A 26,398-nucleotide genomic window follows, 5' to 3' on the forward strand; every position below is an offset into this window, starting at 1 on the left:
CCTATAAGAAGAAAAAATGGAAAAAGCCTAAAGAAGCAGAGTTGGCTCCATAAACAGCTCTCTAAAGACTTGAGAAATAAAAAAGACTCCTTTAGGATTTGGAAGGAGGGTCTTATAACCAAGGAATGAATATAAACAAATCACCAGTACTTGTAGAAAAAAGGTTAGGAAAGCTAAAACTCAGTATGAGCTTAGGCTGGCCAAAGATGCTAAAAACAACAAAAAAGGGTTCTTTTCTTATGTTCAGAGTAAGAAAAAGAGCAAAGACATGGTAAGCCCATTGCAAACACAGGAAAGTGAAATTGTAACGGGTAATGAAGAGAGGGCGGAACTGCTCAATTCCTATTTTTCCTCAGTCTTCCCTTCTGAGGGAAACAGTGCTCAACATGGCAAAAACAGAGCATATGAGGGCATGAAGTTCCAACCTAGGATCAGCATAGGGGTAGTACATAAACACCTCGTTTCTTTAAATGAAACTAAGTCCTCAGGGCCAGATTAACTGCATCCAAGGATTCTAAAACAGCTTGTGGATGTAATTTCTGAGCCTCTGGCTATTGTTTTTGAGAATTCTTCGAGAACAGGAGAGGTGCCAGAAGATTGGAGGTGGGTGAATGTTGTCCCCATCTTCAAGAAGGGGAAAAAAGAGGATCCGGGTAACTACCAACCCTTCAGAGCTTGCCGTCTATACCTGGAAAAGTTTTTTAAAAAATCATCAAACATTCAGTCCTGGAACATTTAGAAAGAATGGATGCGATTCCTAAGAGCCAGCATGGGTTTCTCATGAACAAGTCATGTCAGACTAACCTGATCTCTTTTTTTGAGAGTGACTACCTTGCTGGATCAGGGGAACGCTGTAGATGTCATTTATCTTGATTTCAGTAAGGCTTTTGATAAGGTTCCACATACTATCCTTCTTGACAAGTTGGTAAAATGTGGTTTGGATCCTGTTACTGTTAGGTGGATCTGTAACTGGTTGACAGATCACACCCAAAGAGTGCTTGTGAATGGTTCCTCATCCTCTTGGAGAGGAGTGACAAGAAGAGTGCCTCAAGGATCTGTCCTGGGACCTGTTTTGTTCAACGTCTTTATCAATGATTTGGATGAAGGAATAGAGGGAATGCTTATTAAATTTGCCGATGATACTAAATTGGGAGGGGTTGCAAATACAGTAGAAGACAGAAACAGGATGACCTTGACAGGCTGGAAAACTGGGCTAAAACCAATAAAATGAATTTTAATAGGGATAAATGTAAAGTTCTGCATTTCGGTAGGAAAATCCCAGGCATAGTTATAGGATGGGGGAGACTTGTCTTAGCAGTAGTATATGCGAAAAGGATCTAGGGATCTTTGTGGATCATACGCTGAACAGGAGTCAACAGTGTGATGCAGTGGCTAAGATGGCAAATGCAATTTTGGGCTGTATCGAAGTATAGTATCCAGTTCACCTTAGTGTCACCTTACACTACTGCTGTCATCCAGTAGCTACCCTTCAATGATTCCTCTGACCCCATCACAACTGGAACTGTCCACTCTCTTCACTGATGTGGCCACTGACTCCTGAAGGGGGTGGATGCATCTTAGTCTGGTATCTCAGCTGTGACCATTCTGTCTTGAATGACTCTGCCACGAGCTTAGCCTCTTGATAGAGTCTAAACTCCTTATGGTATTGCTCTGAGTTTCAATGACACACGCAAACCCCCTCAACATGTTAAAGTTTGCATCCAAGAGACTTTCCCACCTGCTTCCTTCAAAAATAAATACTCCAGCAAATTAAAAGCACATGGTGTGGGGAAAAAAGGTGGGTTGTATAACTGCACAGATGACCTCTTGAAGAACATCACTTGCAGGAAAACAATCTTTCTTCTTCATGACTCCTGCAAATCATACAAATGCAAACAGATTAACAAGTTGATTTTCTTGGTGATGAGCCCAGGTGCAGTCAAGTGCACTGGGCACAGTGCTTCCATGCTCTGACCATCAAGGCACAATGTCGCACTATGGTATTGAGACCAGGTGGTCTGAACAGTTATGGCATAGGGAGTATTCTGCTGAAACTATTGTTATTGCTCAGGTGGAATCTGCTCTTGAATTCCATGAAAGTAATTTACAGAACATAGCAGATTGTAATACTTGTTGACACCCAGTGGCTGAAATGCTGTGAAAACTTTTTCTCTTCATTGTGGCTACATTAGCAAAGGAATAGAACAAGGTATCCAGAGAGTTCTTCCTGCCTCTGGGGAAAAAAACTGACAGAACTAGATCCTTGCTTATGTGGAAGCCAAAAGCAATAAGATGCTTTAATGGACTAAGAAATAAGATGCTGTAATGGACTAAGGCAGTTAGCCTGGTAGCTGGGGACAGCTTGCACTGATTGGCTGAGCAGCAGCCATGGTTATGAAATGTATCAGTTTCGAGGATGCTTGAAGATTGAGGAAAAAACCTTTCACAGAGTTCGTTCTACTGGAGTACCGAAGCAGTTCAGAGCTGGGAGATAGCTCTGGCATTAGTTCAGTCTGGGAACTGAGGAAGGCAGTTGTGAAAATCAACTGAGAAGGAACTGAGACAGTTTGTGGGCTGAGTTCCTTGAGAGGCAGAACTGGTTTTGGAGTTCTGTTAGAGAGTTATTGTGAAGAAACTGACTGCAAGCAGGGGAGAACTGAAGGGTCTTCTGAGGAGTCTTGTCAGCACATCAAGGCAGACTCCTGTTTAATTAAGAACACCAACACACACACAGAAACTGGGTCTAGATTCTTGTGGCTAAAAAGAAATCCCAGGATACAGACAGGGAATCTAGCTGGGTGGGACTGAGGGGCTCAGTAGAAGCACCCAAAGCTGTGAGTTCTGTATGCTATTGAAGGAGTGTCTGTGAAGGGATTTATCTGGCACAAGTCAGAAGTCCTCAGTGTGAATGGCAAAAAGTGTGTGACCTTTTTTTATTTTGGGGTTGGGAAGCCCAAGTTTAGGAGTATAATTCATCTCTGCACATGAGTGTTATTAGTGCTAAGTAAGCACTGCCTGCCTGTTTATAATTTTTATATATTTAAAAAGCTCTGCCTGCCTATTAAGAATCTAGTTAGCTTTACAAATCTTCTGCCAGTATTTTTATATTAATTCAGCCTGCCCATCTGATGTTTAGAAATTGTCTAGCTTTGTTAAATGTCTGCCTGCCAACTGATCTGTCTATATAAAACCAATTAATATTATTTTACTCCCTCCCTTGCCTTTTGTATTCCAATAAACATATATTTTGGATTTAAATTTGAAATTTATTGGTGCCTAGTTTATTTCTGACAGGATTTCAGTGTGTGCGCCTGAGGTACTGGGTGGGAGTGACAGGAAAAATATATAGTGATCACCCACCCAAACTGACCCTGACTGGCTCCTTACAGATGCCTTGTGGGAAAGGATGAGAAGTCTGAGGACGAAGATCAATGATACCAAACTAGTTCACAAAGAGTTCTCTAAGGAGAACTTTCCCAGTAAGTGCTGTTGCTGCAGTGGTCAAGAGAGAACATGAAGCTGAAACTCCTCCCCCTTAGGCAATTAGATGAGTCCAGTAGCACCTTTGAGATCAACAAAGAGTTTCAAGGTATAAGCTTTTTAGAGTCAAAGTTCCTGTCATCAGGCACAGCATCTGCAGACCAGCATGGCTACCCTTTGAAACTAGCCCCCTTGGACATGAGCTATGATGGACATGCTCAAAAGGGGGAAGGATTTTGCACCTAGGTCTAGAACAGGGGTGTCAAACTCATTTGTTATGAGGACTGGATTGTCATAAATAAGACATTGTTGGGCAGGGCCATGTGTGTCATGAAATGTAATGCCAGGAAACAGAGATACAAACTTTATAAAGGACAGCTTTTTTAAAAAGGTGTGTTCTCTGAATCTCTCTTGTGAGATCCAGGGAACAGGGCAAAGGAAGCTCTGGCTCTTTCCCTCCTTCCCCAGGAGACAAGGAGGGGGAGGAGTCTCAGAGGCTTGGCTCAGTAGCTCTGCTGTGCAACTAAGAGAGCCTGGCAAAGCAAGCTCTCCCTCCCCTCCTTCTTCCTGAAGGGAAGAGCCTCAGCCAATGGAGAAAATAGAGGCTTCACTCTATGGCTCCTGTGCAATTGAGCAAGCCTTGCAAAGCAAGCTGTTATGCAGAAGAAAACAAGATATAGGTAGAAGGAAGCAGACTTGTTCGAGGGCCTGATAGGAGCCCTCCAGGGGGCTGATTCAGCCCTTAGGCTACGTGTTTGACACCTCTGGTCTAGAATGTTCTGAATCACGGTTTTGTACAGGAATAGAGCTAATTTGTATAATGCACAGAGATCATGAGGAATTTCTTAGTATCCACTTTTTTTGTTAACTATGGAGATCTCACTGCAATTGCAAGCAACTAAATGAAGTTTTTTCAAACAACAGTTGATCTTTTGCTTCCTTATAGGCAAGTCATTTGTGGTAAATTGACAAACCTAAGCACACATGACAGAGAGGCTAATAAAAATGCTTGTGGTCTAGAAACTTTTTGTGATTGTATTTTACAAGGCTGTTTTACACAAACATACTGGGCAATATTTTAGTACTATAAATATGCACTGTATTACATTCTAAAGGCATGACAGTGTGGAAAGGTGATGCACGTTTTAGCTTCCAATCAGTAGTTCTAGAGAAGCAGCACAGAAGAGCACTGACTTTCAGTGCAATTTTCACTCCTTATGGGACCATGTTTATTGTTTTTCTAGCAGCAAAGCAAATGGATTAGCCTTGAATACAATTCTTGAGTCTCCTGTTATCCTCTAGTATCTCCTCTAAGAGCTTCAGGAACCATTAACTGTTCACTAGAAAAGTGGTTGTTAATGTTTGTATGTACAATAGCAGTAGTCTTGTTAGTCCCAAGAAGGACAAATTCATGTTTATGTGCTATGCTGCTCCAGAGAAACCTCCTAGTTCTTGGGTAAATATACTACAGTGGAAACCAAGTGCAGCCACTGGGACAACAGCAAGTGAAGTTTGCAAGGTATGTAGGATATTTTAATTGAAAAAAAAAAAAGTTGTTTAGCAATGTTCAAGGCAGATTTCCTTGTCAGTAGGCCAGCTTCATGAAATTTTTATTTTAAATTCTAAGAATTTTGTAAGTGGAAAGGTTATCTGACCTAGGTAAACCTCATTGAGACCTTGAGGTTTGGGAGGCTTTACCTCATCTGCAACTCATCACTATCTTAGTGTAATACCAACACACTAAGAATTCTGCTAATGCTAATAATGTTGTTGGTCTCTAAGGCACTACTGGGCTCAAATCACAGCAGAGTGGGGATTCAAACCTGGGGTTCTCAACTAGACATAATAGCATTCATGGGGCAACTACTGATGAACAGTAGCAAGCAGCCAGGCCTGGGTAAGTCATGAAGATCATGTGGTAGCAAGTCTTCCAGTGGTTGTTGCCAGACCTAGCCCCCATGAGTTGCTCAAAAGCCCAAGACCTGCCCGTTCCCCTTGTTTCTTACTGACAGAAAACAAGGCTTAAAGCTGGCAGTACTATTGTGGTTGCCTAGTAACCCCCACAGCTTTCAGACCACTTCTGTCTGCTAAAACTACAGACACTGCTTCCATAATTTGGAGGATTTAACACACATACACCCTTTTTATAAGCGTACAGACTTTTCTGCAAACCCAGGGTTTGTGGAAAGATCTGTCTTGTATGCTCATGGTTCCTGTCTCTGGATTCACAGATGAGAATTAAGAATACTGATCAAATAATGATTGAACGTTCTCTCATACTTCTGTTTCATTAAGTTTCCTTCTTCCTCTTCCGTTTCCTGTCTCGGGCCTGCTACTTTACACTCCTCTCATGAAAACACCTTGTTGGTGTCTGCATCACTGCAAGCCTCTCCTGACATTTCAGTATCCAGGCTCCACAATGTTCTGGCAACCTTGATTGATGAAGAACCCTGGCATTATTTCCTACAACAGAGTGTGAAATGCACTGTTGACATATTTTTTATGTAAGAGGCTGATCTTGAAATTTCCTGTCTTTTTATGGGGCTTCCTTTTCCTCCCTCCTAATTATGGGAGGAGGAGGAGAGGTGTGACAGCTAGCGACAGCAAATGTTGACTTGGCACTGAAGCCATTCGGCTGCCACCTTCAACAAAATGAAAGCCTTGAGATCACAGGTCAAATGAGGGGGTCAAATGTGGCTGAACAGCAATGAGGACCAGAGTAGGGACAGGTGCCAAACGCAAAAATGGTGGTTCACTTTTTTTTGTGATTCATTTGATTTCTGACCCAGTTCATGGTTTGTTTGGTTCGGGATGTGTTAAAGTCACTGGCAGTCTTCAGCATGCTCTCCTCCCAATGCTGGTGCCCCTAGGAAAGCTCCAAATTGCTGTTTTATTGGAAAGGAACTTTTGGAACAAGCTAGAAAGGGAAATTGCTGAGTTGCAAGTTATTACAACACTCAGAACAATGGAATCCCCAGAACATAACAGGGATATTGGTTTCTTATCTCACTATGTATGCTAACCTCATTCAGCCCTTACATTTGTATTCTCATCAATCCCCCAGAAGGGCCATACATCCTCTTTATTTTATTTTTATTTCCTATTTGGAATAATAGATTAGAATAGTATATTGTAATGTAACATAATGAATAGTAGAATGTAATGTAATTTAGAATGGCAGATTGTAGTGTTTTGGGGTTTGGGGAGATAACTCTACACAGCCAATCATCCCACTTCGAAGATATTGTTGTAAGGTCACCTCCATGCTTGAGAGGAGATGGAAGGAGTGCAATGGCAGGGTCTCAATTAATTACTCTAATCATTCTACAGTTAATGATACATCTACCCATCAATCTCCAATGCTGACATATTTATTTCCTTCACTGTGTTTCCCCCAGAATTAAATCCAAACAAACGGTAACCCTATAAATTAAGCTTGTTATTCCTGTTTGTTCCTTCAATCTGTTAAACATAAGAACATAAGAACATAAGAGAAGCCATGTTGGATCAGGCCAACAGCCCATCCAGTCCAACACTCTGTGTCACACAGTGGCAAAAAATTTTATATATACACACACACTGTGGCTAATAGCCACTGATGGACCTGTGCTCCATATTTTTATCTAAACCCCTCTTGAAGGTGGCTATACTTGTGGCCGCCACCACCTCCTGTGGCAGTGAATTCCACATGTTAATCACCCTTTGGGTGAAGAAGTACTTCCTTTTATCCGTTTTAACCTGTCTGCTCAGCAATTTCATCGAATGCCCACGAGTTCTTGTATTGTGCGAAAGAGAGAAAAGTACGTCTTTCTCCATCCCATGCATTATCTTGTAAACCTCTATCATGTCACCCCGCAGTCGACATTTCTCCAAGCTAAAGAGTTCCAAGCGTTTCAACCTTTCTTCATAGGGTAAGTGCTCCAGCCCTTTAATCATTCTAGTTGCTCTTCTCTGGACTTTCTCCAATGCTATAATATCCTTTTTGAGGTGCGGCGACCAGAACTGCACACAGTACTCCAAATGAGACCGCACCATCGATTTATACAGGGGCATTATGATACTGGCTGATTTGTTTTCAATTCCCTTCCTAATAATTCCCAGCATGGCGTTGGCCTTTTTTATTGCAAACGCACACTGTCTTGACATTTTCAGTGAGTTATCTACCACGACCCCAAGATCTCTCTCTTGGTCAGTCTCTGCCAGTTCACACCCCATCAACTTGTATTTGTAGGTGGGATTCTTGGCCCCAATGTGCATTACTTTGCACTTGGCCACATTGAACCGCATCTGCCACGTTGACGCCCACTCACCCAGCCTCAACAGATCCCTTTGGAGTTCCTCACAATCCTCTCTGGTTCTCACCACCCTGAACAATTTAGTGTCATCCGCAATTCATTATGCTGTATGCTGATTTACTGCTCACCCTCTAGCTATGTGTATGGACTGGCAATTTCCATTTCATTGTATGTGAAGAAATGTGCATGCACGCAAAAGCTTATACCTTTAATAAAATGTGTTGGGTCTTAAAGGTGCCACTGGACTCAAAATTTGTTCTGACACTTACAATATTAGTTGAAAATATCAGCTATCAAATATTAGAATACCAAGAAGGAAACTTCCATGAAGTGGAAGGAAAAATAGATGGCAAAGTACTGAACAAACACACAGAGCCAAATACAAAACAAGTTGCAACTGAGAGATGTGACAAACAACAAGGAAGAGTTTTACAATCTTCTTGTAAATAATTTCACAGAAGTGGATAATTTACTGAAAACCTTCACCAGCTTCTTACACCACAGCAAATAATTTATAATACATCAGCAAAAGAGGCACAAAGACAAATGGACATTTACTTTTTCCCATTTGACAAAAGTCTTTCCTCCTAATCAATGAAAAGTTATGCTTAGTGGTAATGTAATAAATGCAACTAGGAATTTACAAGCCCATTTTACATTCATATTTTTTAAAAGGTGAAAAAGATGCAATATGGCAACTACCTAGTTGAGGACCACAGACATTAGGATGACAATAACACTGAATTATTCAGTATATGCTTTGGGGGCAGTAAACACAACATAACCACAGTATGATTCCCCATCACCAAAACAACGCTATTTTAGGCTGCATTAACAAAATATTATTTTTAACATTCAAAAAGTAAAATTACTTTCACATGAATAAGATTGCTTGTAGAGTGTTCTCCATCCATTCACCTGGTGAGGCTATTACCTATAGGATGTTTTGAAACTAATTGTCACAGGGTCACCTTAAATTGGAAACAACTTGATAGCACTTACACACAAGAAGCAGGGAAGAGAACTGGTTTACAGTAAGAAAGGTAGATAACGAAGGAATGACAGACTTGCAATTTGCCACTTAGCTACTTATCCCAGGACAGTTGTTACTCAGCTATCATGAGTGATATATTACATGGCTGAGATGCTTCAGTAAAGGATGCCTTGACTTAGGACAGAAAGTTGAATTACAGGATTCACCAGACCCTTTTTCAGTAATGTGACTAAAATATTATCAAGTACTGCAGTGCCAACATATTTTCCTCTCAGCTCTTCCATTTCCAAAATATCTTCTGATGTGATGTTGCTGGACTGAGCCCTTTTCCTTTCCCATTGTATCTACATCCATGCTGCATCCAGACCTCTCACTCATCCCCATTTACTTTTTCTGTTGCCTTCCCAATTAATCAGTTCCCTAGTTAAAAAAAAAAAAAGCCTATGGAGGTAACACTCTCTCTTCAGATCTTCTGTCATTTTTCTCCATTACTGTTCCGCTTCCAAGCTGCATTTCTCATGATCCCACTGAGATCTCATGTACTTCACACCCATTGAAGTGAAGAAATAGGACCCTTCAGGAAGGCTGCACTGACTCTTACTGCTAGCTTCTAGGAAACAAGCGCATAATCTGCAGGATACTTGGAAAAGTAAAGTTAATGCAGCCTTTTTTGTCCATGGTACTCATTTCAATTGTTAGATTTGTGTAGCAAGTAGACTGACATCTTGTTAGATGGTCAGCTGACACCCCCAGCCTGCATTTCCTCAGACAACTGTGGGGAGGGGAGAGGAAATGAAGAATACTAGACTACTTGAATTCCAATATGATTATGGCAATTAGGAGAAATACAACTGGCCGTTTTACTCTCTGCCATCTACCAGTTCAAATATGCTGCATAAATGAATTTGCATAGAAAGCAGCAGTATACCAACACAATGGTACTTATATATAAACACTGTAGTTAATACTTTAACATTGTTTCCAGTTAGCTACTAGAGGTGAACAGTTCCCTCAATGAAGTGATATCCATACATCCAAATCACATTCTTCAGTTACACTGGAAGAGCTCCTTCATTCTGTATACATTAGGTAAGAAAGCAGCTGCAACTCATCCCAGAAAGCACTTTTTTCACTGCAAATCAGAACTTGGAGTTTATCTCATGCCTGAAGCAGTTACAGCACATGTAAGAATGTAACAAAACAATAACTCTAAATAAGAAACAGACTGTATGCTAGGAAAAAAGGCTTCTCTAGAGACAAAGTATTCTAACCTTCTAAACCCTTTCCAAATACAAGATACTCAAAAGAGCAGAATATACAAAAATTGCACAATCAACAAATTCAGTAAGGGACTTAAGGATCAGTTCCAAGTTCTCTTATTGCAGTTGGGCAAAATAATCCATGCCATTTATAAATAAGCCCTTTGAATAGACGTTTTAGAAGCCCTTGGTTGGCTCAGACTATCAGCTAAATGCTGTATCTCACAATACTGCTTTGCTACAATGCCCCATGCTGTCTTTGTTCCTGCAGGTGAAATAGCTATGAAATCTCAGAGAGAAAAATTCCCAGACCTTTCTCTTTTGTTCTTAGGCAACAGAAATTCATTCACCCACAAGCAAGGTGTGTTAGCTCTGTTTAAAAGTAATTGTTCACATAAACACACAAGGTATGCATACACAGAAAACAAAATCCTTTGCCATTTTCACTGTGCATGCCAGCAGCTTATTTTTCAGGAACATGCCATACTCTCAAGTTACCCTAAAATATCAGGGTTTTAGTTAAACTAATTTCTGTATTTTAAGGTATGCTATTAATAGATTGTTCTTACAACATAGTTCAGTAAGAATGCAACCCTAAACAGTTACTGTTTTAAGCCCACTGATTTCACAGGACTTAAGAGTTTAACTCTGATTAGGACTCACACTATCAAGTTTTATATAATCTTCTAAGAAATAATCAAAGTGAATGGATTCTCCTTTTGCAGACTATTTCCCAAAAACATCTTCATGTCTTCAAAACATCAAGATAATTATAGAACTACAGGGATCTACATGCTTGAGAAAGACAACTGAAGGAATAGAGCACATATAAAAAAACAATGTTGAGATATAGCTGTCCGGTTCAGGGCTACCTAAAAGTTGACTTTAGGAGACTCTAAGCAGTTGTTCATGCAAGGAAAAGCCATACTAAGCAACCAAGATTTTAATTTTTTTTGGCAGAAAAACACACTTTCCTTATTTTCACCTCTCTTGAGTATGGATCTTATTTTTTCTGTTAGGAAATGGCCAAGCAAGTGGAAAATTACTCAGTTGGACAATGAAGTCTAAGTGCTAAACAGTAAATAAAATTTCAGTTTTCAAAATTCAAAACACTGAAGGTTCCTGCAGCTTTCTCATCTAGTTGCCTGTGGAGATAGACACCTTCTGAAAAGGTATGTGCTGCACATGATTTAAACCTCAAAAGTCAGAAAGAAACTATGCAGTGCTTCCAGTGATTAGGGGGCAGAAGATGTTTGTGTTTAGCATACCTCCACAAGGTAAGGGAGATCTCCTGATTTCAACATTTCCCTCTAAACACAGAGAAGACCGCAGGAGTGCATATACCGAACAATCCCAAACAATCTCTCTAATGTCAGTTCACAGCCTTCAGTCATGTGCTGCTTTCTTAATCCTGGTTAAAATATTTTGAATTGTTGGAAAATGCAATTTTTAAATCAGTACTAAATGTAAGCAAAGTGACGGTTTTCATAATTTATGCTGAATTTGGACCTTAAAAAGTGTTTGGGAATGGGGAACTTTGAAGTGAACAAATAACTATTAAACAGGCATTTAAAATGTAAATCAAACTGCTTTGTCTCTTCAAAGGAATGTATTCTATAGAAATATTTTTTCAATTTGTTTTTCCTAAATAATCAAATTTATACAAATAACACATTTTTTTCTTTTAAACAGGTTTTAGGTTTTGATCATTATGTTCCCAAGGCCACCCTAAAAATAATTATATTCTTGTTGCTTTGCCATCAAGTCACAGCTGACTTATAGCGACCCCTTATGTAGTTTTCAAGTTAAGAGATGTTCAGAGGCAGTTTTTCATTGCCTGCCTCCTCATCATCACAACCCTGTTTTCCTTGGAGGTCTCCCATCCAAATACTAGTCAGGGTTGATCCTACTTAGCTTCTGAGATCCGATAAGATCAGGCTAGCCTGGGCTATCCAGGTACAGGATGTTATATCTTTAACGTCAATTAATTTAGAAGAGGATAACTCTGCTTAGGACTGCCCTGCAAAACATTGAAAATCACCTTGCCCATTTATGAACCATTTTGACTAGGGCAGCTGCAGCTAGGGCTCCTCCACTGAGGCAGTGATAGTTGGTATGTACTGCTGCTGAGAGAGGGGGATCAGAGAGGACTGGGGTTCCCAGCTCTGGGTCGGGAAATTCCTGGAGCTTTTGGGGATGGAACCTGGGAAGAGTGGGGATTGGGGAGGGGAGAGACTTCAGAAGGGTATAATGCCACTGAGTCCACCCTCCAAAGCAGCTATTTCGAATTCATCTAACCATGATGGTTAACCTGCTTTTAGTAGATCTACTACTTGAGATTGCTCTCCAAGTACACTAAATATGCCCCTGTAGCCTCAGCCCTGTGTCAACAATACAATAAGCCCATGACCGTGCATGCATAAAGCATTTTCAGTGAGTACTGAAATTACATATTAGAATAATAAAATCATGAGTATTTTCATAATAGAATGTTATACTTTTGCCACCCTTTTCTATAGCAGGAAAATATGTTTCCAATTAAAAAAATAATTAACCAGAACAGTTGGGGGAGGAGGAAGAGGATGCTGACAAAACTGGATTTATACCCCAATCTTCACTCAAAATCTCAGAGCAATTTATGTTCTCCTTTCCCTTTCCCTCCCCAAAACAGACAGCCTATAAGTTAGGTGGGGCTGAGAGAAGTCTCAAGAACTGCTCTAAGAGAACTTGTGACTGACCCAAGGTCACACCAGCAGCTGCATGTAGAATAATGGGGACTCAAAACTGGTTCTCCCAGATTAGAGACCATGCTCTTACACCAAACTGGCTCTCATCATAATAAAATGATAAAGACTGCCAGTCCTAATTTGAATACATTTTGAAACAAGTTAATGTTATAACTTCCATACCTGTAGATTTCTTTTGGCAAAGGGAAACAATGGGTTAAAGATATTGGAAAGGGATTGTATTCACAAATTTCTTTTGTCCCCTCTCTTTTTCCTACTCTTTCACTTTTTGGATCCTTTCTTGGTCTAAAGCAGGAGTGCTCAAACTGTGGCTTAGGAGCCACATGTGGCTCTTTCACACACATTGTGTGGCTCTCGAAGCCCCCATCACCCTATCAGCTGGCTTGGAGAAGGCATCTCTTTAAATTACTTCACCAAGCCAGCTGACAGCTCTGAGAATGCATTTTAAGCTAAAGTTGCTTTCTTTCAACTTCCCCTTTCTTCCTGTCTCAAGGCTCTCAAACATCTGACATTTATTCTATTTGGCTCTTACATAGGGTTGCCAGCCTCTAGATGTGGCCTGGAGATCTCCCACTTTTACAACTGATTTTCAGCTGGCAAAGATCAGCTCTCCCGGAGAAAATAGCTGCTTTGAAGGTTGGACTCTATGGCAGTGTACCATGCTGAGGCTTCTCCCCTCCCCAAACCACACTCTCTCGTGGCTCTACCAATTCAGACCTGGTAACCCCCCTCTTACATTAAGCAAATTTGGCCACCCCTGGGTTAAAGGCTCACAGTCAGTTTTTTCTTTGCAGATAGAATTATCTGCATAGAAATTTCAATAAATAAATAAATATTTTAAAGCTTTACTCGTTTCAGCAACACTGGAAGATAAAACAATACAGCTGCCACACTTTGGGCAAGAGAAGTAGTGAAAGTATTGCTTTTGAAGGATTGTTAGATACCATGTAAAACACTGTTTTCCCACGACACAGAAAGTCAATGCTTTTGCTATTTGGCTCAAGATTTGGAAATAGTAGAGTTGCCAGGTCCAACTCAGGAAATACCTGAGTACTTTGGGGGTGGAGCTGGGAAATTTTCCTATTCTCGAAAATAAATTAATAAATACAAATACAGCAGTGCAAATCCCTTCAATATAATCTTCATTTCCTCCTCCTTTTTGCTTTCAAAGAGTTCCCCAAGCAGCTGCACTTCCACTAAATGAAAGTGAACACACACATATACAAAAGCAGCCAAAATTAACAGTGTGCAACCCCGTGCTTTTGTGATCTCACTGGGGCAATTTGCTACATGCAGCAACTCCCATGAGTAATCTGCTATATTTCAACCAACTTCTTCAGACTAACACAGGAAATTGAAACTACTGAACGGAGCAGTCTAGGTTCTAGTTAACTTTTTGCTATCCATACAAATAATCAAGTTCTGGCTAGCTCTTTACTATCCATACAATCACTTCTGAAACAGATGCGAGAGGGACTGTGCTGGCTTCCTCTCTCTCACGCTCATGGGGAAGAGCCATGTGCTGGCTTCCTCTCTCATACACTCACCCCATTCCCCTGCAGCTTTGTCCTGATGAGATTTAAAGACACACACACCTTCCAAAACATAAGCAGTTCTTTGCAAGCTTCTTCTAACTCTGCCAAGATTTAAAGGCACATGGTGGCTGTTGGAGAGGGCTTCACCCTGCTGGCCAGTTGCCAACCTGGTAAACCTCTCAGTGCAGCGGTCAGAAAGGAACTGGCGGGATCCCCGCGCCGGCGAGCATGCCTACTGGGACACCTGCGCATGCCCATTGGCGCCGAGCGCGGAAAAATCCCGGGCTTTTCAGGTACCAATTCGGGGATCGGCGCAGGCGCATTATCCCATGGGTGTGAAGCAGAGACCACGAAGAAGATCTGGGGAATCCCCCAATGTGACCTAGGAACTGGCAAGCCTAGAAAATACCTTTAGTTTATTTTTTCAGCCAGAAACCATAACCCAAAGTTCAAAAACCTACAGAAAAAAACTATAAACACCTACCTCTATCTTCTTTTAGAAAAGCTGAAGGAAAGCCAGGATTGGCTCTTTTGTTTACACAAATAGGAGATGCTCCAGAAGAGCTCATTATCTTAGTGTCTTCAGGGAGCACCCATTTGGAAACAGCTACCTGCAACATTGGATGACATCCCTGCATTCATTTCAGAAGTCATATGAATAGTAAAGAGTTAACTGGAACCTGATTATGGGATGGAAGAAAACTCCATTGCATAGAGTAGACCTCTCTCCTTTACTCTCATTTTTCCTGTTAGTCTGAAGAATTTGGTGGAAATACAGCAGACTGTTACTATTCAGCAACTCCCGTGAGTAAAGAAATTGCCCCAGTGAGATCACAAAAGTGTGGACTTGCAAACTGGTTTTTTTAGCTGCTTTGTGTGTATGCATGTGTTCACTTTCATTTAGTGGAAGGGCAGCTGCTGGGGATGAGGAAATGAAGACTGTATTTAGACTGCACTGCCATGTTTTTATTTATTTAGGGAATGGGAAAGTCCCCTGGGTTCCACCCCACAAAGTCTCCAGGCTCCATCCCCAAAGTTCCCAGGTATTTTCTGAGTTGGATCTGGCAACCCTACTACAACCTGTTTTCAAAAAACACAAAGTGATCAAAGGCTTAACAAGGTTGGGGATCTCTGCTATAAATCAAGATTTCTCAATATATTTAAAAGACAGGATTCACTTTTAAGAATTTGTGAGTATAGACCAGGGATGTCAAACATGCAGTTTGGGGGCCGAATCAGGTCCCCGGAGGACTCCTATCAGGCCCCCAAGCAACTGGCTGTCATCTACTTCCTTCTCTAACTCTCTTGCTTCCTTCTGCAACGCAGCTTGCTTTGCAAGGCTTGCTCAATTGCTAAGGAGCTACAGAGCAAAACCTCTATTTTCTCCCTTGGTTGAGTCTCCCCACCACCACCACCACCACCACCACAGTCCCCTGGGGAAGGAAGGAAAGACCAGAGCTTCCTTTGCCCTGTTCCCTGGATCCCATAGGAGAAATACAAAGACCAATGAGTCCTAATGTTTTAAGCTTGTTTTAAGTTTTTAAAATATATTTATGTTTCTCTGTGTTCTTTATAAAATTTATATCTCTGCTACCTAATCTTAAATAGGTACACACATGGCCTGACCTGACAGGGCCCGGCTCCTCAAGGTCTCATTTATGTCAGATCCGGCCCTTATGACAAATGAGTTTGACACCCCTAGTATAGACCATTAAGTTTTAACGACATTTTAACAACAATAAAGTATTAAGCTTTGTTTTAAACCAGGTTATTTTGCAGGATACAGCTCAAGGTTTTTCGTTTTTTAGAACTATTTTAAATCTCATTTAAAATTCTCCTTTTAAAAGTCTGCTGTTACATCATACATTTATATCTATCTAGCATGAATAAATCTAGTTGTGGACTTGGAGATCAAGTATTTTGCCACATTATCTGAAGCATCACTGAATGAAAAAGCACACACTGACACCTAGGCTCTTTGCAAAATGAAGAAAAATCTCTGTATACATATTTTATCATGAATTTTGGCCTCCTGTTAAATGAATGAACAGAAAAACTTTTGGTTATCCAGAATAGGTGACGGAGAGCATTAGAGTGGTCAGAAGATTTTTTACTTTAATCAATGTTACTCTTCCATTTTTAGACAAATTAGTCCATTAATTTTTAAATTCTACAGCTGGCGACTTCATCTTATAACTGAACTGTCTCTCTTTACAAATATCCCTAAATGACATTTTCTAAACAATAGCGATTATCATTATGGAGATGCTGCCACTAGAGTAATATCTAAAATGGGCTACTATTTTATCACAGTGCTCATTCTCTCCTTGCAACAATAACAGTAGCAGCATTGTCAGGTCTCATGAGCAAGATTCCTATTTATGCCTACATTTTCTTCAACATATGTTGGAGACAGGACTGACAACTTCTAGGTGGGAGGTGGAGTTCTGGAATTATCACTGATCTCCAGACAAGAGAAGTTAACCTGGAGAAAATGGCAGCATTGAATGACAGACTGGAAGAAATGGAATCCCCTCCCCAGGTACTGCCACCAAATCTGCAGGAATCCTGCTCACGTGCTAGAGTTGTTGTATTTGTGAATTATGTCAAAGTGATTTCTCAGAAGACTGCTTTATTTCATTGAAATAAGATACTGAAGTACTTCTGCGTACATTTCCCTTTCCAGACAAGTATTAAGTTCTTCAATTCTAACAAATCACTGTTTCAGGGCTCTTTTCCTTGGTTATTAAAGAAAGTGGTCATTCATTAAAAAAATAGGGTTGCCAGCTCTGGACTGGGAAAGATTTTGAGGGGTAGAAACTGCAGACGGTGGAGTTTGGGGAGGGGCCTCCATAGGGTATAAAGCCATAAAGCCAAACTCCAAAACAACTATTTTCTCCAGGGGAACTCATCTTGGCCATCTGGTAATCAATTGCAATAGTGAGAGGCCCCCAGGTACCACATGAAGGTTGGCAAATGCTAATTAAAACATTGCTAAAGAATGACTTGGCAAACTATCTCCCAATCTCGAATTTGCTCTTCCTGGACAGGATGATAAAGCGAGCAGTTGCAGATCAACTCCAGATCTTCCTGGATGGCTCATCTGCTCTAGATCCCTTTCAGCCTGGGCTACAGGATGGAGACTATGCTGATGGCTCTCTTCAGTTATCTCCATTTGAATGTAAACAAGGACTGCTCTATCAGCAGCTTTCAATGCTTTCTTATTGAGATACATGGAGGTAGACATATGGATTAAGGGATGTGCTTTGGATTGGTTTAAATAATTCTTTCTAGGCAGGCCTCAAAGGTTTGCTGTGCATCACCAATGTGGAACTTGTCCATCCACTCCAGTCTCCTTTGAATGCCCTGCTTTAGGTGTCCCTGGTATCAGAGAATAGACAGGTGGCCATCTGATAAAGGGCCTTCTTGGTTGTGGTACAAGACTATGGAACTCCCTCCCCAGGAAGATTAGTCCATCTTCCTCTATTGTTGTCTTCTGCCAGCGGGTGACAATTTTTTTTTATTATGTCTGGCATACCCCCAGTAACTTGTATTGGCCTCTTCCCTGTTTTTTGGTATTATGTATGCTCATATATTTTTATTGAATCATTGCACATATAATTTTTAATATTCAAATGTTTGATGTTCATTGCTTCAGTTACCTTGTTTTTTATTTTCCCCCTTTGCTTAGGCTGCCCCAAAAACTCTCCAGAATAACTGTTTTGAAGCTTTGATGGAAAACTAGGAGAGTAGGAAGCCCCCTCCCTTTCTGGAAAGCTTTCCCAGAAGGACAGCTACTGAAAGCTTGCGTTCAGACTGTTATTGAATGTGCGTCAGAGCAAATGCTAAGCCTGATGATAAACCTTGGAAAAACATAGTGGCAGCATGCAGGGAGAAGTGGCCCAGGTAATGAAGAGCTTTAAAGGTGAGCACTAACTCCTTGAATTAAGAGTCAGAAACTAATAAGAAACCAGTGAAAGGATGTTAGAATAAGTGACATAGCTCTACTAGCCAGCTGTATATAAGGTAGTGCATTTTGCACCCGCTGCAATTTCCGAATAATCTTCAAGAGAAGCTCTGCATACAGCATATTACCTTTAGATTAGCTTGAGAGAGAGAGAGAGAGCTTGAGGTTACAGAAACATGGACTAACATGGTAAGATCAGGCATCTGTAAATAAAGAGCCAGCTTCCTGGGTAGATATAGCGGGGGGGGGGGGGATTTTTCATTGTCATGGACGTCCGTCAAATTAATTGATTAATTATCATATGGCAGAGGGTGTAATATAGCCAGGAGTGACTACAATTGTCTGCAGCCTGAAACTCTTTTTGTGGTGAGCTAGGTTTATTTTTTGGGCTGAGAGAACTATGACTGACCCAAGTTCACGCAGCTGGCTTCAAGTGGAAGAGTGGGGAATCAGACATCTTCCCCTCTAACAGAAGAACAGGCTTCAGAAAAACTCTCAAGCTCTTAACAGTGTCTTCCAGCAAAAGCTGCATATCACCAGTTGTATACAGAAAAAATCCATTCAGAGTAGTATTCCCTCCAGCCAGTATCATCTCCATTTTATCTGGATTCAGCTTCAGTTTGTTCTCCCTCAACCACTTGACCATCACATTTACTATTATGATCAAGTAAATGTAACTGTTAAAATAGCGTCACATATGAACATAGTCTGGGCCCATTTCAAAATGCAGCTGACAGTCATCATCATCATCACCACCACTACTATGTAATTTTTTTTCAGATTATAAAACATTTAACTAGCCTTAGGGACAAAAGCTTCGAAGTAACAAGACTGGTAATCCATGATAAGGAAAATGATAGCTGATAAGATGTTCATGGCACAACTCAAAGGAGAATAATAGGTTTATGTTAAGGCATGATAAGTAGACAAGTAGGGAACCTTTAATGGCCACAAAATACAGTATGCTCCTGAAAGCTGTAGTATTTGTAGAATTTGGAACTGGAGTTGGGACTTTGAGTCTGTGCTGAGAGGAATTCAATTTGCTGTCATGTAAACTGTCTAATCCTAGGTTAATTTGCTTAATCACTTCTTTAAATGTTGGTGGAAAGAGACACAATGTCAAGCCATTAACACCTTTTTAAAGTCTCTTCTTAAATGAGAAAAGTAGTGCAAACAAGATGAAAGAGGGTGTTGCTAGAGTTGCACAAGTAGCTCAGTGTCAGTAATTCTTCTATTCATCAGTTTCCAGGCAAAATTTACAGTCAAGTGTTAAATGGTAGAAACATTTCATTTGCATAACTGAATTATCCACTCCTTCCAGAAGCAAGACAAGGAATAAAGTGGCAAACAATTTTACCTTGAACCACTGATTAAAGAAACATTTTTTTACATTCAACATCCACATTCAACAGTTGCAATACTTTGATTCTGCAGATTTACTATATTTAACTACTGATACCTGTCCATGTAAAAGTTATGTAACAGAAGATAAACATTTGTGGTTTCTTTGTGTATAAAACACATAATTACAAGGCGTTTGAGTACACAAACAATACAGTATAATTTTATATTGGATATACTGAAATGCATTCATTTTGAATAATTGCAGATTTATACCCCGCCCTTCTCTCTGAATCAGACTCAGAGCGGCTTACATTCTCCTATATCTTCTCCCCCCACAACAGACAACCTGTGAGGTGGGTGGGGCTGAGAGGGCTCTCATAGCAGCTGCCCTTTCAAAGACAACCTCTGCCAGAGATATGGCTAACCCAAGCCATTCCAGCAGGTGCAAGTGGAAAAGCGGGGAATCAAACCCGGTTCTCCCAGATAAGAGTCCACACACTTAACCACTACACCAAACAGGATCTCTTTTGTGCTGTAGGATACGTATAATGTAAAATATATCACTGCAGTATTAGCTTTAAAGTTTACCAATATCAACAATGGAGTCTCTAAAAACAGTAAGTGAAGACAATGGAATCTCTTTTTCTCAGAAAAGTGTCTTATAATGCTCTTCAAAAGCAGTTGATCTCCAAAAAGTAAAGTCAAATGCGCCCCAGAAATAGCTACTTGGGACACTGAGGCCATTCTATGAATGAAGCACTTTATTTGAAACAGCACCTAAATACTATAAAAATTCATTAAGTACTTTAATAACACCACACTGAGAGCCACAGTTTCCCATTTGGACTGATTTAGCTATCTATTTGACCACTTTCACCGTGGATGTTATCAGTAAGGCTGGTGAACATGCAGTGCTACCATTCTCCCTCAGAGGTTGTCAGACATCTCTGTGGGTTATTCCTACTGTTCCTTCAGGGAGGCAGGAACACTTTTTTCACCTTCACTGGAGATTTCCCTCCACTGGAGAGTATCGATTTTTTGTGTAACTGCACCATCACATCTGCACCAATGCTAATCCTGCTTACTTTTAACCAGGGCTTGCAAGTGAGCTTCCAACCCTTTCAACCTTGGTTTAAAACTATGATTGATTACTATAAATATGATTAGAATCAGATATGGTTAATGCTGGGAAGACAGAAACATGTGAGCCAGCAGCTGAAAGAAACTGGGTTACATGAGGCACTTCTGAACCTTCTCTTCCTATAAGACTGAGCCACATATACCCACTGGAGCATATTATTGGACACAAACACCAGCTCCACCGTAACATGAATAAAAAGTTGCATCTTGCCACAGATTAACACAAATAACTTAGTCATCTAATTTTCTTTTCCCCACACCTAAAAGAAATTCTAGAATCAGCACAGGCTCTTACGGCTACCACTCAAGGAAATTTTGTTACAGCCACAAACTCAGATGCTCACTTTCAGAAATTGTTTGGATGTATATTAACAAAGTATCCAAACCATCCATCCATGAATCTATGATCCTTTTTTAAACAAAGATGTAAGGATAGTACAACAGTCTTCAAATGTTATAACTGCAGGAAACCATTTCCACACTGACTAGCTTGCCAAGAAAACTCTTGTGCATCTGCCATGGAACATTTTCATGCTGAAGATTTGGGAACTTGTGCTGAGCCTCAATCTCACTCACCATGAACAGATACTGCACACTAGAAACTCTCAACATTCCTCTATGGACACATAATGCAGGAGACTGGTAACAGTGGGCAAGCTGTCATTCTGGGAGGTTTGTTCAGCTTTATCAATTATTAGGAACCTATGCTAATAAAACGGAAAGCAAAGATTCTTAGAATACAGTTTTTAAAATCAACTTGCATAGAATGCCTGTGTGTAACAGTTCTGAGGACCAATAAGTCTACCCTCTTTTAGTTGCACACCTAGATGCACAAACTAACCTTCCTTGATTTTTATATGATCAGTGCCTAAATAGAAACAGAATCAGCAAATTACTGGAAATATTCACTCACCCATAACAAGGGTAATTTATCTCTTTGACACAATCCTACTACCTGGATTTTATCTTTCTCTCTCTCTCTATGTATCTACCTACATACACACACTCTCACCTAGTAATAACTTTCCTCACAAATTAAGCCCACCAAAAAAAAATCAAATAAATCCTCACATTCCCTGACCCTCACAGTTGTCAGATGCAGCATCTTACACACTTTAGCAGTAAAACTGGGGGGGGGGCCAAAACAAAGGAAATTTTGTAGTGTAGTTAATTTAAAAAACTGAAAATTAGTCAGAAATACATCACAAGATATTAGTTTCAAATTCCATATCAGAAAAATAGGTATATCTAACTTTCCATTCAGCAAGAGTTCCTCTCAGGTGACATTTATTATCTTGAGATGTCATCAGTAAATTGAAAACCTTCATCAGAGCAAAAGCGTATGCATGAACTTCATTCATCTCCACACAGGATGAAGAATTTTAATCACTTTATAGCTTAAATCAAAATAAAGCACTTACCGTGCGAGCACCACTTGGGGACAAGGCTCCATTTGGCAAGTAAGGGCTTCCTAGCTCTGGAATCATCAAGAAGGGATAACTTGGATAAGGAGTCCCTTTAAAGAAGCCTCCATCCTGCTGTCTTCTGATTGCTAGAGAAATGGAGGAAAAGCCACACTTAACTAGAGGTACTCTTAAGGCTGCAAAGTTACAAAAAACTCACACGTTCAAAAATATGCAGAAGAATTTGAAGGACTGAAAAGATGAAATAACTTCCTTTAAGGATGAACAGGGCTTAAGAGAATAGCTAGAATTAAAGGAAGACAGTAAAGGCAAAATTAATGGTGTTTTGCAAAGCAGTTAAAGCTACACATGAGTATGATTTACCTATTTCCCACCAACACATTCTTTGTCCTAAGCATCACAGAATTTATTTGCCCATGCAGGAAGGCTTTTTTACACAAGTATAGTAAAAAAAAAAAAAATGTACAGAAGGATGCTCTGATAAAGGGATACGGAATGAAAACTCTGTTACTGTGTATAGTCTGTATTAGGGGTGGCCAAACTTGCTTAATGTAAGAGCCACCTAGAATAAATGTCAGATGTTTGAGGGAGGGAGGGAGGAAGCAAGCAAGCTTGGTTACCTCTAAATGCTGGCTTGGCTTAATGATTTAGAGAGAGAAATGCCTTTTCCCGTCCTGCCAGTGGGGCAGCGGGAGTGTCAAAAGTCACACAATATGCGTGAAAGAGCCACATATGGTTCCTGAGCCACAGTTTTGCCAACCCTGGTCTGTACTGTCTGTTGCTGTATGATCTTACTATGTAATTTCTGTATCATTTAATGTACCAAATTAATACTTGTGCTTTGTTTCAGATATTTGTAACCTAAATCATATTGTATTGTTTACTGGATGTCCCATCCTGTGGATTATATTGACTTACATGGTTTAACTCACCTTGTTTCAATAAATAATGGACCATAAATAACATAATATTTTTGAGAAACACTCAATGTGATGTAACAAATGTCTACACCTGAAAACACACACAATGGAAGTGGCACAGCCTAAAATAAGAAATAAGTCCTGAAGAGCTCATTGGATCGTCTGACAAAGTGTACACAGACGCATAGCCTTTAACCACCCTTCTAAACATTTACAACTAACTCTGTAAGAGCTGGTGCCTATGGCCAGTAAACACTACCTCCAAATGACCAAGGAAGTTTTACCAAAAGTACTTATTTTTTTTCCTCCTGTAATGCCACGAACTACTAATATAACAAATAGTTATAACAAATAGTTATAACAAATGTCTGATTTTAATTATATATTGTGAAATGCTAATTTAAAGTGTAATTTTATATTTTTATGTTAGTTTTATATATGTTGTAAGCCGCCCTGAGCCACTCGGTGGGAAGGGCGGGATATAAATCCCAGATAAATAAATAAAATAATATAGGCTTTCGTAGACAGGCATGCTGCTTAAAAAAATAGTTAACTAGTAACTTTTGTGGACATATTAGCCAGCTGACTCTTATGAATTCAATGAGGTAAACGTGTTTAGAGGTATGGGTTTAAGAACATATACATAATTATACTGATTCTACAGTGGTACTTCGCATTTTCAATAAAAACTGCCATCTTGTGTGTTCCACAAGCACACATACCAACATTGATACAAACATCATTTCATAATCATGCTATTAAAAGAATATCCTGACAGAATACTTTAAAAAGTAAATAAATAGGCTACAATTCTTTTAAAAAGGCTTATGAAGGGAGCAATTCCCCTTGAACTGCCTTTGTACTTAGGAGGATCGGAATCCTCTGATTTCTTTGCCCTAGCCTAGTACAGCACAAATCTGTCTAAAATAGGAGGACACACTCTGCAGGTCACAGAAAGCCATGTTTGCATTTACCATTAACCAAAAGGAATCACAGTTACTTCCAACCCTGGAATAAGAACTGCAGCTCAGGGAAGCTTGCAACTTATGCATTCCTCAGATGGAGGCTGTTTCAAGATGGGGATCAACTGCCAACCACAAGCCCCACTGGGCAGGGACTATGCCTACTTTCTTGAAAGACAGTACAAGAGCCATGTTGGGGAATGGTAATCAGAAGAGCCACAGGAAACATGCCAAAGAGCCACTTGTGTGTCCTAAACCACTGAGTGAATAACACTGGTCTAAACTATTTATTTGAAATAGTTATACCCCACCTTAGCTCCACAGCAACAGACATCATAATTATCTTGTGGCACTATAAGGACTCATATACAAGTATGGCATAAATGTCTGTGGACTAGAGCTCACTTTGTCAGATGATTACATGAGCTGTAATCCAAAAAAGGGTATGCCAAAATATACCTGTTAGCAGGACTTTTTTTGCTCAAAAATCCCAGCAGAAGCTCATTTGCATATTAGGCCACGCCCTGATGCCAAGCCAGCGGAAACTGCATTCCTGCTCCAAAAAAGTCCTGCCTGTTTAGTCTTTAAGAATGCCACACAACTTGCTTTGGTTTTGCTGGGATCTGTGACTTTTCCTGATAGTCCAGGATTTATTGAAAGTAAAACTTAGTTTGAAGTAAGAAAACCTGCAGTGTGATCCTATGTATATTTACTCACATGTCAGCTCCATAAAGTTCAATGGAAACTACTAGTAGGGTGGTACAGGATGGCAGCATCAGCTGGGATAACACCAGCATTAAGTCAATTGCACTGATTTACAGCTCTAGTCACCCTAAACCAGTCAACTTCTCTACACTTGCCAGGATCAGGGGCAAAAGGGGGCAGCAGTAAACCAAAAGGAAGAGACAGAAAGGTGAATGGAAGCTCCTTCTCACCCCAGGAAAGTGAACAGAAAATCCACAGCCACAAAAACCCAGAATGAAAAAAATGGTAGGATTTCCCACCCTCTTCTTAGCTGCTGCCTTCTGCCCAATTTCTGAGATAACAAGAGGAATTTTTACCTTCAGCAGGAGAGTCCCGCGGCTTCTGAAAGCTTTCCCGAGGTTGCTGAGACGCCCTCTCTGCCTATATACGTGAGGGAAAAGACACAAAGAGGAGGAGTGGTTGAAGTGACTGAAAAACACCCACCCACCCCATACAGCCTCTCCTCCTCTGGCCCCCATCCCCGCCATCCCTTTCTCTTCTTTCGCTTCACTCTCCCAGCCAAAAAGTCACCTCGTCATCTGATCCACTTCCTTCTCCTTCCCCCATATCATTCTCACTCGTTTCACCAATGCCCCCCCCGCTATACCTCAGAACCGAACCCCCTTCTCTTTGACCCATAACTTCTCCTTCAGAACCGAAACCGTCCTCACTGCCACCACAACTCTCATTCATTTTGTCACTCAGCCCCCCCACCCTTTTAAAACTTTCTCTCTGAAGGGGAGGTTCCTTCCCCTCACGCCCCCACCCCATCCCAATCTCAAAACTTTACCTCAAATCGGGAGCTGCTCCCCCCCCTACGTTGGCCACCCCCTTTAAACTTTACCTCAGAATCAGACTCCTCCCCCCAGCCTTAAACTTTACCAAGTAACTGAAGCCATTTCCCCCTCCCCCCCGCTTTCTGCGCCCTCCCCCCGAAGTTGCCTCTTTTCCCCCTCCCCTCCCCCCCACTTTCTGCGCCCTCCCCCCGAAGTTACCTCTTCCCCCCTCCCCTCCCCCCGAAGTTGCCTCTTTCCCCCTCCCCTCCCCCCACTTTCTGCGCCCTCCCCCCGAAGTTACCTCTTTCCCCCTCCCCTCCCCTCCCCACCGTCAGCCTCACTACTTTTGCGCCCCTTTTGCGTCAGAATCACGGCCTCAAGCCCCCCTCCCCCCCCAGTCTTAAACTTTACCTTCTAACCAGAGCCCCCCCTTCCCCTCCTCCCGTCCAAAACTTTACCTCATAACTGAGCCCGCCCCTCCCCCCCCCGGCCCCAAACTTTACCTCAGAATCGGAGCCGGAGGCGCTGCCGCCGCGGTTCTCCGACTCGTTCACCAGCGACGACTTGAGCTCGTCCAAGTCCCCGTGAGCGGAGCCGCGCCCCCCGGCGCCCTTGTCCTGCTCGTCGCCTTCGTCCTGGAAGGGGATGAGCTCGTCCGGGGCGCCCAAGTCGTCGCCGCCCGCGCCGCTGCTGCTGCCGCTGCCGCCCCCAGGCGACTGTAGCTGAGGCATGGTGCGGCGGGGTCCCGCGGCGGCGGCCACGACAGGGGGCCGCTCCCCACACCCCGCCTGCCTCAGCCCGGCCTCCCGCC

The 26,398-nt window shown here is 41.3% G+C and overlaps 1 protein-coding gene across 1 annotated transcript in view; it reads right to left on the reverse strand.

Moving 5' to 3' along the window:
- TCF7L1 (transcription factor 7 like 1) overlaps nt 1-26,398 on the reverse strand; it is a 127,453-nt gene extending 101,055 nt beyond the window's left edge. Inside the window, exons 1-3 of the mRNA XM_060250466.1 lie at nt 26,091-26,398; nt 25,129-25,192; nt 22,183-22,313 (exon numbers count right to left, since the gene is read on the reverse strand). Of these exons, the coding sequence (XP_060106449.1) occupies nt 22,183-22,313; nt 25,129-25,192; nt 26,091-26,318 (423 nt within the window). The 5' untranslated portion in view covers nt 26,319-26,398. The remainder of the gene's footprint in view (nt 1-22,182; nt 22,314-25,128; nt 25,193-26,090) is intronic.

This window comes from Heteronotia binoei, chromosome 12 (assembly GCF_032191835.1).
Source record: "Heteronotia binoei isolate CCM8104 ecotype False Entrance Well chromosome 12, APGP_CSIRO_Hbin_v1, whole genome shotgun sequence".
Lineage (NCBI taxonomy): Eukaryota > Metazoa > Chordata > Lepidosauria > Squamata > Gekkonidae > Heteronotia > Heteronotia binoei.